The 15,279-nt window shown below is 41.7% G+C and overlaps 2 protein-coding genes across 3 annotated transcripts in view; both read right to left on the bottom strand.

Annotated features, from left to right (window-relative positions):
- OVCH2 (ovochymase 2) overlaps positions 1-15,279 on the bottom strand; it is a 500,449-nt gene that overhangs the window by 282,081 nt on the left and 203,089 nt on the right. The window lies entirely within an intron of this gene.
- The window catches only part of LOC110255358 (olfactory receptor 5P1-like), a 216,506-nt gene continuing 206,441 nt past the window's right edge, over positions 5,215-15,279 (bottom strand). The window contains exon 3 of one of the 2 annotated variants that reach the window (XM_084974963.1): positions 5,215-8,422. In XM_084974963.1, the coding sequence (XP_084831089.1) occupies positions 7,472-8,404 (933 nt within the window). In that variant the 5' untranslated portion in view covers positions 8,405-8,422 and the 3' untranslated portion in view covers positions 5,215-7,471. The remainder of the gene's footprint in view (positions 8,423-15,279) is intronic. The other variant, XM_084974962.1, reaches the window with a different exon arrangement.

The raw sequence follows: 15,279 nt of genomic DNA, 5'->3' as shown, positions 1-15,279 counted from the left end.
CGTCAAAGACTGTCCTGTATGTATTTCCTGGGCAATAATCTCGTTTACATCATCGCCATGGCAATGGAAAGGGGAGGAGAGGTTTTCTGGAATAAAGGAACTCCCAGCCCAGAGAAAATAGTGAAATAACTGGGTAAAGCATCCATATGGAAAACAGATCATAAAAGGCCTTGGGTGAGGGTAACGGGGTAACAGCAGTGGAGATGGGAAGGCATAAATTTAAGAAGTAACGAAATGAAAAATATTTCTTATATCCTGCTGAGTAAAAACCTAGCATATAATATCATTGAAACTTTAAGTGGAAAACAAGATGACTAAAAGGAAACAAGAAAGAATTAAACGAAATGATTAAGTATTGGTTAAGGAATACTTTTTCGCTAATAGTAATACTTCTGACACCAAATGTGGGTGTTTTGCCCGCCATACCAACCACACGGAGAACTAAATATCCAGGTATCAACATGACCCTCTATTTTTTAACCCGGTTGTGACACTAACTAAATGTCCTGTCATACTTCACAGGTTTAAGGGCTCAGTTCCAACAGACCGCCCTCCCTTCAGACACAATTGCAACTAATGCGTCCACACAGGTACCCACACCGCTGTCCAACTTGGTTGGAAAGCCTGGGCTTCCCACGACCCTCTCCCAGGCTTGATAATTTGTGGGAATGGCTCACAGAACTCATGGAAACATTCACTTACATTTACCAGTTCATCCCAAAAGATTCTATAAAGGATGCAAATTAGCAGCCAGATGCAGAGATGCACAGCACCAGGTCTGGGAGGGTTCCCAGGCAGGGGCTTCTATCACCATAAAGTTGGAGGGCACCACCCTCCTGGCACGTAGACCTGTTACCCAACCTGGAAGTTCACCACCCCATAGTTCAGGATTTCTGTGGAGGCTATGCAGTCAATATTAATTCAATCTCCAGTCCCTCCCTCCTGCCCACAAAATACGGGTATGCAGAAAGTGCCTAACTGAGGGTTGTGGTTTGGTCTTTTTGGTGACCAGCCCCTACCTAGAAGCTATTCGAGATGCCACCCAGGGTCACTCATTAGACTACAATACACTCTTATCAGGAGTCCTGTGTCAGGCTTCGAGGTCAAAGACCAAATATTAGGAAAACATGTTTCTAGCGCCTGTATCACTCATGAAATCACAAAAGTTTTAGGAGCTCTGTGTCAGGAACTGGGGCTGAGACCAAAAGTTTTTTCTATTAAGTCACAGTTCACCACTTGTTTTGTGGTCATGACGCCTCACAGCAAAATGATCGTAAAAGCATGGAGATACTGGCACATGGCCAGAACTCTAGTCGGTCATTAGTAATTACCCAGTCCATCACCATATCATATGAACGGGTCCTCCAGGATGAGGCTACTCAGGGTTGCAGGCTCCCATTTGACCTTGTCAGGTTCTAAAAGCAGGAGTGGCCTCAGAAAGACATGACTTCACCCTTTCAGGCAATGTTATAACTGCACTAAAGAAGCAGTATTTCCTCTTGCTTTGAGGCATTTCTGGGTGTTAATCTGATATTGGATTTGTGACAAACAGCATTTCTAACTCTCCTGTTAAAATTCCAGGTGTATCCTGACTCCCATGTCCTCTAGGATGTGACTTCTAGAGGCTTTAGGTACATGACTCCAAATGCCTGATTACAATGACTATATTCTTGCTGGAATTTAGATTCATAGTCAGAGTTCAGAGTGTTCACAGGTCTTCTTTCTTTTAATTCAGGTATCATTGGAGCTTTATTGATTGGGAATTAGTGTGACAAAAATAATTTCTAGATCTGCTAAGATTTAAATGTAACCATTGTCATGCTTATGAGAAATTCTGGGAGAAATGGGGCAGCAGCCTGAAATATTGATAGTTGCTGCCATTGTGACCTCAAAGCCGAACAGGAAAATTTGATCAAGGTCTTAAAGCTGTTTTACAGATAGATGTGGAATAGTTATTTATCTATTCATTTTACAAGTAGTTGTTGAGCATTTATTGTATTCTAGGAGCTGAGTAAATATAGAAGGCATTGACAAATAGAATTCTCATGCAGTTTAGATTTTAGTGGGGGAAACACTAGAGCATAAATAACCATTATAAGTACAGAACAGAAAGAGTGGTGTGGATGAGACAAGTCAATTGGTTTGATAGGACTTACAAAATATAACTCTGATGGAGTAGGTGCAGTTTCCTGAGAGAATGAGACAAAAAGTCTACCTGCAGGTGAGAGTTGAGTGGAAAGTTGAAAGGTGAGAAAGGGCCATTGAGGTGGAGAGTGGGGGAGAAGCAGGTAGACAGAAAAGAGTTAGTGCAAAGATGCTGATAATCTCAAGAAATAAAGAGGCCATGGGAAACCAGGAAGAGAAGTACATTGAAAGAGTTGGATCATAGGGAGCTCCATCAGCCATAGGAAAGTCTTTGAATTTTATCCTAAAGGGAATGGGAAGCCATTAAATGGTTTTTAAAGTCCTAAGCTACTAGGAGTATGTTTTAAAAGATCACTCTGTTTGTCTATGAAAACCAACTATGAAAGGGAAGTGTAGGAGCAGCAGAACCAGGTTAAGAGACAGGATCTGAGATGACAGTGCCCTGGACTAGGGCAGTTGCAGTGGACTTCAAGGGAAATTCTCCTACTCAAAATAAAATTTAGGTAAAGCCACCAAAAAGGAATGACTGATGGATAAATACGGGAGTTAAAAGATAAAATAATGAACTGAGGCGATGTTGGAAATTTTTGTCTTGTTATTCAGTGAATGGAAAATCATTTATTAGCTGAGGAAAAGTCATATTCCAGTTGTCCATTGCTGGCTCTAAACAAAGCCATTATTTCCTATTACATTATTTTGTGAGTCAGGAATTCTGGTTGGGTTTGGCTCAGCATAACTTCTGCTCCAGATACATTAACAAGAGTCACTTAGTAACAGTCAGGTGGCAGGTGGGCATGTCTGGGGAGCCCAAGGTGGCTTCGGTCTGATGCCTGGCATCTTGGAAGGGATGACCTAAAGACACCCCCCCTCCCTGGAGACTTAGAGTCTTTCCTATGCTCTTACCAGCAGAGCAGGTGGCTCAGGACTCTGACAGCAAGTGTCCCAAGAGACTGAAAAGGAAGCTGCTGTGTCTCCTATGACCCAGCCTTAGGAGAGCCACGAAATCATTTCCACTGTCTTCTCTTGGTAAAATGAATCACTACGTCCAGGTCAGAGTCAAGAAAATGGGGCATGTGGGCTGATGCTAAAGGATGTAGGATGTCTTTAGGAGGTGACGACAATGTTCTAACACTGAAGTGGTGATGGCTGCATATGTCTGTGGCCACTCTGTAAACTCCTGAATTGTACACTTTGAATGGGATAATTGCATGGTATGTGAAGTGTCTCTGAAGAAGAGTGTTTTTAAAAGTTGGTGGGCTTTCTGTGTATCAAAATATATTCTATTCAATTAGACAAAATCCAGTCTGGTAAATCCCCTCCAGATAATTCTTTCTGTGGAGTTTTGCGAGACTGTTGTGAGAAATTGCTAGGCCATAAACTTTAGAAAGGAAGGGTTATGAAACGTTCCATTAAGAGTCACTCCTGAATAACTGACAGGGTCAGTGGAATCTTCAGCCTCTGAGGTCTTGAAAACTACAGGTCCAACACCAATTGTATCTTTCATCTGGAGCCATTTCTTCCCTTGAGTCTCTTTTCCTGGAAAGCATCAAGGAGGAGAAATAGCCCTATTTTCAAACCCAGCAAGACCTGCTTTCCTTATGCTTTTTCTAACCATGTCTCAAAAATCAAACAAATCCTTCTACGGTGCATGTATCTCTTCTCATGCTTTAGCACAAGCAGCTATGAGGCACTGGATGGAAGCTGTTATACTCCTCTTGGAAAGCATCCCAGCCAAATGCAAGAACGTTCGAGGTACACTTTATATTTTCATGTTATCACAGGTGATAATACCGACCAACTTCCTACCAGGACTTAGCAAGTGTCTTCTTGCCTTTAGTCCCTGAGATACTCTCCTCACTATCCTTCAAGGCCACACCATCTCTCTAAGAGCCTTCCAGACGTCACTGAAATCCCCCACCACCCCCACCGAGTTTCCTTCTGCTTCTCTTTCAAAGCCAGTGCCACAGGATCTGGGCCTCTGCTACAGCAAACTCTCACTCCCAGGTGTCACACTGGGAGGTGGTGTTCTCTACTGCACACACACTGCTCTAATCCTTGGTGTTTAAAGCAACAGCTACTTGACTACAGCTTAGGATGTCGTGATCCAGGAATTGAGGCCAGACTTGGCTCTTAGTCTTGGCTGTGGGACGACTCCAGGGACCAACGCAGGTTGGATCCCTGGCCTGTCATGTTGGGTTAAAGGATCTGGCATTGCTGCAGTTGCAGCTCAGGTCGCAGGTACAGCACGGATGCAACCCCTGGCCCAGTAACTTCCATATGCTGTGGGTGTGGCCATAAAAAATATCACTAGTAGAATTACTATATGATCCATCAATTCCTCTTCTGGTTGTATCCATCTGAAGGAAGTGAAAACAGGAGTCTGAAGAGATATCTGCACTCCCATGATTATGGCAACGGTGTGATATTATTATAGTAGCCAAGATATAAAAACGGCCAAGGTATCAGTCAGAAAATGAATGGATGAAGAAGTTGTGATAAATGTATATGTCATAATGGAATATTGTTCAGCCTCAAGAAAGAAGGTAACCCTGCCATTTGTGACAACATTAATACAGCTCAAAGGCTTTATGCTCTGTGAAATAAGTCAGAGAAAGACTACGACTGTACATTTGAACTTATTTGTGGAATCTAAAGAAGCCACACTCATTAAAAAAAAACAAAGGATGAGAGGTAGGGGTAATTGAAGAGGTGTTCTGTAAAGGTACAAATTTGGAACTAGCAGATATGCCTAAGTCCTGGAGAGCTAATGCACAAAACTACACTCGTTATCTATAATACCAGAGTATAAACTTCAAAGTTGCTGTGTCTAGAGCTTAGTTGTTTCACCACAAAAAATAAACTGTAATTATGTGATCTGATAAACGTTGTAGCTGTGCTGCAGTAGAAAACGTCCTGCAATACGTAAATGTGGCAAATCAACACTTTGAACATCTACAGCTTATGCAATCCTGTGTGTCAGTATTTCAACAACAATAAACTTCTAAAATAATATAGATACTACAAATGAAACAGAGAACTAAAAATATTTTAGGGAAAAAACGGTTTTCATTTGCAAGTGACTGTAGAATAAAATTTTAATACATTTGGAGTGTAGTTGACGAAGAAACTATGTTACTTTCAGGTATAGAGCAAAGTAATTGGTTCTTCATATACACATCTTGATTCCTATTGAAGAGATTGCCCTGGGCTATACAGCAGCTCCTTGTTACCCATTTATTTCACACATAGTAGTGCCTGTATATGTCAATCCCAACCCACTAATTTTTCCCTCCTGCTCCACATCTCCCCTTTGGTAACTGTGAATTTGATTTCAATTTTTTCCCTTTTATTGTTTTTTAAAGGGCCCCACTTGTTGTGTATGAAAAAATCCAGGCTAGGGCTTGAATCCGACCTACAGCTGCCAGATTAGGTCATAGCCACAGCAGTGTGGGATCCCAGCCACGTCTGTCTTCTACAGCACAGCTCACAGCAGGCTGGATTCTTAGCGCACTGAGTGAGGCCAGGCGTTGAACCCACATTCTCATGGCTGATAGTCATGTTTGTAACTTGCTGAGCCACAATGGAAACTCCCAGTTTCAATTTTTTAAATAAGTGACTAGACCCTGTATGGGTAAAGCATTTTAGGAACTCGTTTGGAAACAAGCAGTTTTAGAAGAAAGCACTAACCATTCTCTCTCTAGATTGCTGCTCCTGGACTTGAGCAGCCGTATTCCAGCCTCCAGCCAACCCTGATCCCTTCAGACTTGCCCCCACAATCTGAACTGGCCATCTTTCCAGTTACTATCTGTCCTGTGTCAGTGGTTTCTGTATACAGACAGACTCTCTGGGTTGTCTCAAGTCTGAAGTCAAGGGGAGATCCTACCAGCAAACAAGGACCTCTGTTCAGTCCTGAATGGGTTTTTTCCTCTAATTGCAGGGGTTATCCTTAGGCTTGTGTATAAAGGTATATAGTTACACCACCCCCTATGTTTTTCTCTAATTATTAGTATATTATGGTGTGTTTCACACTTTGCACCCGTAAAGCTGTCTATCCCTTTTTTTATTTCAAAAATCTGAAAAGGTGAGTCTTTTTAGCAAGTAGCGCTGGGAAAAATGGACAGCCACATGTAAATCAATGAAAGTGGAACACACCCTCACACCATGCACAAAAATAAACTCACAGTGGCTGAAAGATTTAAACATAAGACAAGAAACGCTGTGGACAAGGGCAGAAGAGAACCCAGTTGGACCCCTTACCTCATGTCCTTACTCTAATCCAATGGTTCCCAACTAGGGGCAGTTTTTCCTGTCAGGGGCATTTGGTAAAGTCTGGAAACTTTTTTTTGGCCTTTTAGGGCCGCACCCACTGCATGTGGAAGTTTCCAGCCTAGGGGTCCAGTCAGAGCTACAGCTGCCGGCCTACACCAGTCATAGCCACACCAGATCCCTAACCCACTGGGCGAGGCCAGGGATGGAAGCCTTATGGATTCTGATCACATTCCTTTCCACTGAGCCATGAAGGGAACTCCCTGGAAACATTTTTGATTATCAGAATTTCAGGAAGGGGGGTTTTGCTATCGGCATCCCATGGGCAGAGGCCAGGGATGCTGCCAAATATCCTACAATTGACAGGACAGTCCCTGGCCCAAAATGTCAAGAGCTGAGGAACTACATAGGTCAGGAAATCCTACCCTAAGTAACCCTGACTCGAATAGTAAAAAATTGAAAGAGGAAGAGTGTGAGGGTAGACAGAGCCTGATGGGCATCTAGACCCTCCCCAAATTAGAAGGGTGACTCTGGATAAGTCACCACTTCTCCAGAAAACAGGGTAAGTCCCATTTTCTTCATCTTGGCTTTCAGGAGGAAAGGCAACGCAATCAATGGAGCAAAGAGCCAGGATTCTGACCACAGCAATAAACGCATGGTAGTTATTATGGCCAAGAACATAAGTGGGAAATCATATTAAGAAGTGCCTGCAAATCTAAAACTCAACACAAATGAACTTATCTATGAAACAAAAACAGACTTACAGACATGAAGAACAGACTTGTGGTCGCCAAGGAGGGTGGAGCGAGGAGTGGGAGTATGGGATTAGCAGATGCAACTATTATACATAAAATGGATAAACAACAAGGTCCTGCTGCACAGCACAGGGAACTGCGACAAACCACAATGGAAAAGAATATGAAAAAGAATGTATGTGCATATGCATAACTGAATCACTTCGCCATATGGCAGAAATTAACAACATTGTACATCAACTATACTTCAATAAAATAAAATTTAAAAAACAATTATAGATCAGCCAAAATGCTAAGAAAGAGTCCTACTGAGATATTCTGAGAGTGGTCTTCCTCAGGGCCTCCTTTACATCTCTGTTCCTCAGGCTGTAGATGAGGGGGTTCAGCATGGGTATCACCACCGTGTAGAACACAGACACCACCTTGTTCTGGCCAGTGGAGTAGCTGGACTTGGGCATCACGTAAATGAAGGTGATACTTCCATAGTAGAGAGTAACGGCTGTGAGGTGGGAGGTGCAGGTGGAGAAGGCCTTGTGTCTTCCTTCAGTGGAGGGCATCTTCAGGACAGTGATGAGGATGCGGATGTAAGAGAGACCTATGACAACACCTGTGACCCCAAGGATGGACCCAGAGGAGATGGAAGGGACAATTTCAAGAACAGAGACGTCTGAGCAGGAAAGTTTCACCAAAGGGGAGAAATCACAGAAAAAGTGGTCTATCTGATTTGGTCCACAGAAAGACAGACTCAACAAGCAACTAGTAAATGTCCAAGCATTCACACACCCACCCAGATAGGAAGCCCCCAGTAAGAGGACACAGACTCTTGGGGACATGTGGGTGGAGTAGAGCAGGGGCAAGCTGATGGCCACATAGCGGTCATAGGCCATGGCGGCCAATAGGAAGCACTCGGCTGTCCCAAACGTGACCACAGAACAGAACTGGGCTTCACAGCCAGCAGTGGTGATGGCCACTCCATGTCTACGGAATCCTGTAAGCATCAGAGGTGTGACGGATGTCGAAGAACCAATGTCCACAAAAGCCAAATGGCCCAGAAAGAGGTACATGGGGGTGTGAAGATGGGCACAGCTTCTTATCAAAGCAATTATGCTGATATTGCCTACTAAGGTGACAACATAGATGCCTAGAAATATCGCAAAGCAGATGACACCAAGCACAGAGTCCTCTGTGAGCCCCAAAAGGATGAACTCTGTCACACTGCTGTGGTTTCCAGCCTCCATCTCTCCTGGGAATTAGTCCTGTTGAGGGAAATGGGAATGTTTGTTTATACTTTCATTCTACACTCTCCCAGTTTTCTCTGCTTATTCCGCAGACTCATGCACAGGAAGTTCTTCTTCTGCACTGCCTGTAAACAGAGTGCTTTATAGGATCTCTGTTTGTGCTTCTTTCTTCTTCCCAATACGGGAAAATTGCTCCACCTCACGCTCTGAGATCTCGATTTTATTCTCTTATGTATCCACTGTTTATTTTAAAACACCTCTCCAACACTGACTCCTACACCGATCTTTCTCCCAAAGTCCAGATCCACTGTTTCACCTATGGTTTGGAGTCTCTGGTTGGAAATCCAGCAAATGCCTCAAACGTGGCTTCCTCCACACCAGACTCATCCTTTCCTCGGACCACGCCTCCTATGTGCTGCATCTGTGGAAGGACACCACAGTCCAGCCAGTCTCTCGTGCCTGAAACAGGGGATGAGCCTAGACCTCTTCCTCTCACTGTGCCCCATCTAATAAAATTCTATTGATTCTACAGTTTACCTTCAAATTTTATTTGTTCAATTTTGCACTTACACTCTTAGTATCCCTACTTTAGGTTGGACATTGGCCGTTTTTCCTCCTTAATTTTGTTATCTATTTGCCTTCCTACATTCATTCTTATGTCCATATACTTCACACTTTACCTACCAAAATGGTCTCTTTTCCAAGCAGAGAGCAGATGATGCCCAAGGATTCTTTTATATCTTTTAGCACTTTCTCCAGCCCCCAGAATGCACCCTAACCTTTCTTGCACACTTTCTGGCGTCTCCCCACACGTGACTCTTTGCTGGTCCCGTGGGATATTTCCATCCTACACCTGCACTGATCCAACCTTCCTGAGCTATTTAGAGTCCCCTCCCCAAACACACTCTACTCTCTCTGGCCTTTGGTCCTTTTTCTTCAACTTGAATGGCTTCCAACCTCCCCGCATCACCTCCCCGGGGACGTCTGTTCATCCTAAGAGCCATTTCTCTTAACACCGTCTCTGCCTTCTAAGGGGTAACCAGGTAACTTTCCCTCGGCTGGACATCATGTTTGAAGATGTCCAGACTACCCATGTTTATACTGGGTTATGGTTTTCCTTGTTGCTTGCATGTTTATATTTCACTCTCGATTTATATACGTCCTCCTCAACAATGGGGTGTTTTCTTATTGTGTCATAAACACCTAGTGCTTGGGAATAAAGTGTGGTGAACAAAACGTTGTTTGATGGATGAATGCATGGACAGTTGAATAAAACATCAGGTTGATTACATTACAAAACATGATCAATTTTTTAAAAATCCCATTCCTAGCTATTTTTCTTAATACATAATTCAAAAGAAATATGTGCTGTGCTCTAAGACAGGCGTATCTCTACTATCTGCAATGATGAAAATACTCAACGAATGTGCTAAGCTATGTTCACTGTTCTGTTGAGTTTGGGGTCACATTTTCTTTGTTTTAAAATTTAATTTTTTAAAAAAATTATTTCTCTTTTTAGGGCTGCACCGACAGCATATGGAGGTTTCCAGGCTATGGGTCGAATTGGAGCTGTAGCCACCTGCCTATGCCACAGCCACAGCAACACCAGATGCAGCTGCCCACTGAGCAAGGCCAGGGATTGAACCTGGGTCCTCCTGTATACTAGTCAAATTCATTTCACTGAGCCATGGTGGGAACACCCTTGGATGAACTTTTCATTAAAAATCTTAGGACCTTCTCTATGTTTTGCAATTGTGTTGTGACTTAGGCAATGTTCCTGCATTTTGAAACAAAACTGATAAAGCAGAATTAATGATAAATTATAAGGGAAGACACAAAGAAATCATTGCAGTACAATGCAGTAGTTTCAGTGTATATTACAGATTCAGTAAAATTGGGGGGGGAAAAGTCATATTTGTTGGAAAGAGAAAATAGAGTATCAAAATATTTTTAAACTGATTCTTTAAAATATTATAAAATTTTAAAAATTGGGATTTCTTTTAGTAATCTAAAATTTTCACTTATGCACATCGTTTCTTTCCATTAACTTCACTTACACATCGATCCCTTCAGGCAATTTCTTCAGACATACAAAACCTATATATATGCATTTTCTTTCACTTCTTTACATAAAATTAACTATAAAATGATTCACCAACAAATCTTTAATTTTAGCAATGCCTCACAATCTATTTTGATTCATTTTTATGTCATTTGCCAGCAGTATTTATATATTTGTAATCATATAATAAATTATTTTGTAATTTATGTTTTCATGTAGTATGCCTGATAAAATATTTCCTGATTTCTAAAGTCATACTCATTGCTGAAATGCTGGATACAGTATATTTCAAACTCCTCAGTATGATATTCATGGAAAATCATAACATATCCCAAAATACGTTTCTAAATGTATGTCTATGTACACTCTTTGTAAAGTTTGTGCTTTTAAGAGTCACGTTAACATGATGCGGAAATTTTCTATCCAGTACAACTGCTTTTAATCTTCATAGGAAGAAAATTTTCTGCTAACAATATTATTTCTATTATTTAGGTTTGGAATATTTAATACAAATGATACTATGTGCACTAAATAGCTTCAAAGTATTTTTAGAGCTTAAAAATATAAAAATATCTTACTTTATGAAAGCATTTAGTGTTTCCAATTGTAGCACTTAGTTCTTTTACAGATGAAATGTGATGTATAATGAATGAATAGCTAAGAACCTACAGCTCATTGAAAAATGTGTTCTAGTTAATCTGCATTAAATGCACTGGAATTACTCTAGTGACAGGTTAGTTTGCTGCCATGGATGTAGCTCTTTTATGAAATATCTGTTTTTAGTCTTATCACTTGATCCCCCATGACTTTAATGGCACAAAGCCTCTCCTTTCTACATCAAAACACTGAAATATCCGAATAGAGCCAGCACACACCTACTGCCTTCCCTTTTCCAAAAGTAAGCCCCCATAGATCCTTTGGCCATTCCACCTGTGACCTCCTTTTCAGATCCCTCACCGACCGATCTCCTTGTCAGCCTCTGAACAGGCTCGGGTCTGAGGAATGGGGCCAAGCACTGAGCAGCATGTGTGCTCTTTGCCCTCTGACCCAAGCAGAGTTCAGTGGGGCCAACCCTGCCTTCACTGCGGGCTTCAGTCTGTGCTCACAGCATCCTGGAGGCTGAAGACAGAAGACGCAGATCCTGGGCCTCCCAGGGGCCAGCATTTTCTTACATCTGACATTTCCATCTGTCTCACTCAGTATTTTTTCATTTGTAAAACATGAAAAGTTGTCCCTACGATGCAGCTTTGGAGTGAGGTTGAAAGAAATGACATCTACAAAGTACTCATCAGAGGTGTTTGTTACACATCAGAATTAAGTTACTTTTCCTTAAGTCAAAGTAAAGTGTTGGTGGATTTTCAATTATTTTACTTTGATGAGGATCATAGTATGATTTTCCCTTCAACTCATGTCAGGAGATTTTCACAAATTCAAAGGCTGTCAGGAAGTACAGCCTCGGCTCCTTTCTCTGTTTGGGGCTGTGTCATTCATAGCCACAGGCATAATAGGAAACTGATTTTTCCCTTTTCTTCCCCTCCCCTGGCTACCTGGAGATCTTTCTAGAGCTCTTAACTTTGGCACGAGGTTCATGCTGGCTCCCCTGAGTCAGAGATTTAACGCTCACCCCACGCTCCCCCTCACTGCTCGGGGCATCAGGATGAAGGGGCCATGGGCTCTGTGCCTCCGACAACCTGAACGTCAGGTGGTTTCTTCCGGATTCGCTTTCCACTGTTTCAGCTACACAAGCCGAGCACTGCTTTGGCTGCTGGGGACCGTCCAGACGGCATTCTAGGGACTCCTGGGCAGCCTGGTTTGGGTGCCCAGAATGACCATTCTGCAACGCCAGTCTTGCTGAGGCCACCCTTTCCACAGGGCTCAAGAGCTAAAATTGGTTAGACTTTCTTTTATTTTTAAGTTCTCATTTACTTTGGTTATTTCATTTATTTTTAAATTACAGTAGATTTACAGTGTTGTCTCAATGTTTGCTGTACATATAGTGACCCAGTCATATATATACATACATATACCTGTATATTCTCATACTATCTTCTATCATGTTCTATTCCAAAAGATTGGATATAGTTCCCTGGGCCGAACAGTAGGACCTCATTTCATATGCATTCTAAATGTAATAGTTTGCATTTACAAACACAGTTTTACATTATTTAGACAAACCCATGACAAGTGCACTCACCTCTCAGAGCAGAATTGTTGATGCTGTCCTCTAAGGAGAACTTTATAAAGCAGATGTTTGCCATGTAATTGTATAGTAGCTCTGCACTAAATACCTGACAGCATAAATGGTTGAAGGCTCTGCTCCATCTAGAAACAGACTTACAAACGTTCTGTAAGGATGAGGAGGGTGTCTTTGTGTGTGTGGTGGGAAGGAAATGAAGGTTCTAATAGAACTTGACAAATCTCTAGGGCTGTTCTTCCTGGCCCCTTTGAGATAAAGGTCCCTGGGTTAGCTCTCCAGAAATGACTTGCACAGTATGTGACGCATTCAGGTGGCATAAATAGAAGGTCCAGTTGGAACAAATTCCAAGGAGCCTGATGAACACTTTCTCCAGAGAATAGGATTAAAAAAATAGTTGAAAAAGAAATTTGGTGGGAGATGGGGGCCAGAGTCAGGGCCACCAAAAGGCTCTAATTTCGTCTATGTAGACAAAACAGTCCCTTTAACTGAGGACATCAGCTGGTGGGATAAATCCATGGAGTAATATGAGTCAGGCAGCAGAAACAAAGCACCGTCTCCTGTCCCTCAACGTGCAGCCCACAGACTGGTGCTCGCTGGCAAACTGTTTATTATCAGTCCTCGATGCATTAAGGAGAGGAGTGAAGGGAACCATTTCTACAATTTCATAGCAATTTGAGAAAGTAATTTTAAATGTGTTGACTCTAATAATAAACATTTAGATTTATATTTTTGTATTTCAATCCTTGTTTCTGATTTTTCCAGCAGTTCTAGTTTTGTAATATTTCTAATTATTATCAGTCTTTGGAGGCTAAAAACTTTAATAGCTTGAAAATCACTGTGCGGCTTTTATAGCTATGAGACCTAGGTTACCTTGATGGATATGAGCTCAAGAAAGTTGTTTAAGCTCTTTGAGGCTGAATTTCATGTTTTAAAGTGGGATTCATAATCCCTTTCTCATAGTATGGGCCGAAGTGTTAAATGGGATACAAATGTCCATTGACAGATGATTGGATTAGGAAGATGTGGTATATATGCACAATGGAATACTACTCAGCCATAAAAAAGAACAACAGAAGGCCATTTGCAGCAACATGGATGGAACTAGAGACTCTCACCTTGAGTGAAATCAGTCAGAAAGAGAAAGACAAATACCATATAATACCACTTATATCTGGAATCTAATATACAGCACAAATGAACCTTTCCACAGGAAAGAAAACCATGGACTTGGAGAATTGACTTGTGGTTGTCAAGGGGGAGGGAGAGGGAGTGTGATGGGCTGGGGATTTTGGGTTAATAGATGCAGACTACCACATCTGGAATGGATTAGCAATGGTATCCTTCTGTGTAGCACTGGGAACTATGTCTAGTCACTTATGATGGAGCATGACAATGTGAGAAAAAAGAATGTATACATGTATGTGTAGCTGGGTCACCATGCTGTACAGTAGGGAAAAAAATAATGTATTGGGATATTTTAAAGTTTTTTTGGAAGTACAACATATCCAGAATAGCCAAAGGCAACCTAAAAAAAATGGAGCTGGAGTAATCAGGCTCCTGGACTTCAGATTACACTACAAAGCAACAATCATCAAAACCATATGGTACTGGCACAAAAACAGAAATCTAGATCAGTGGAACAGGATAGAAAGCCCAGAATTAAACCCATGCAACTCATCTATGACAAAGTAGGCAAGAATGTACTATGGAAAAAAAGACAGCTAGTTCAATAAGTAGTGCTGGGAAAACTGGACAGCCACACATGGGAAAGAATGAAATTAGAACACTCCCTAACACCATACACAAAAATAAACTCCAAATGGATGAAAGACCTAGATATAAACCAGATACTGTAAAACTCTTAGAGGAAAACATAGGCCAAACATTCTCGGACATAAACAACAGCAACATCTTCTCAGATCCACCTCTTAGAGTAATGACAGTAAAAACAAAAATTAACAAATGGGACCTAAAAAGTAGAGTATTGACAATAAAAACAAAAAGAAACAAATGGGACCTAATCAAACTTCAAAGTTTCTGCACAGCAAAGGAAACCCTAAACAACACAAAAAGACAACCCACAGAATGGGAGAAAATCTTTGCAAATGAATCAACTGACAAGGGATTCATCTCCAAAACTGATCAACACCTTCGGCAGCTCCACACCAAAAAAACAAACAACCCCATCAAAAAATGGGCGGGAGATCGAAAGACAATTCTCCAAAGACGACATACGTATGGCCAAAAAACACATGAAAAGATGTTCAACATCACTCATTATTAGAGAAATGCAAATCAAAACCACGATGAGGTTCCACCTTACACCAGCCAGAATGGCCATCATCCAAAAGTCTACAAACAATAAGTGCTAGAGAGGGTGTGGAGAAAAAGGAACCCTACTACACTGTTGGTTGGACTGTTAACTGGTGCAACCACTGTGGAAAGCAGTATGGAGATGCCTCAGAAAACTAAACATAGAACTACCATTTGATCCAGCAATCCCACTCCTGGGCATCTATCCAGAGAAAACCACAACTCGCAAAGACACATGTACTCCGATGTTCATTGCAGCACTATTTACAATAGCCAAGACATGGAAACAACTTAAATGTCCAT

The sequence above is a fragment of the Sus scrofa genome, chromosome 9 (genome assembly GCF_054392235.1).
Source record: "Sus scrofa isolate SSC_HxYL_T2T_F1_AM1 chromosome 9, Sscrofa_HxYL_maternal_Yorkshire_Landrace_v2.0, whole genome shotgun sequence".
Classification (NCBI taxonomy): domain Eukaryota; kingdom Metazoa; phylum Chordata; class Mammalia; order Artiodactyla; family Suidae; genus Sus; species Sus scrofa.
Note: the sequence above shows the minus strand (reverse complement) of the source record. Positions and strands in the feature narration are given on the sequence as shown.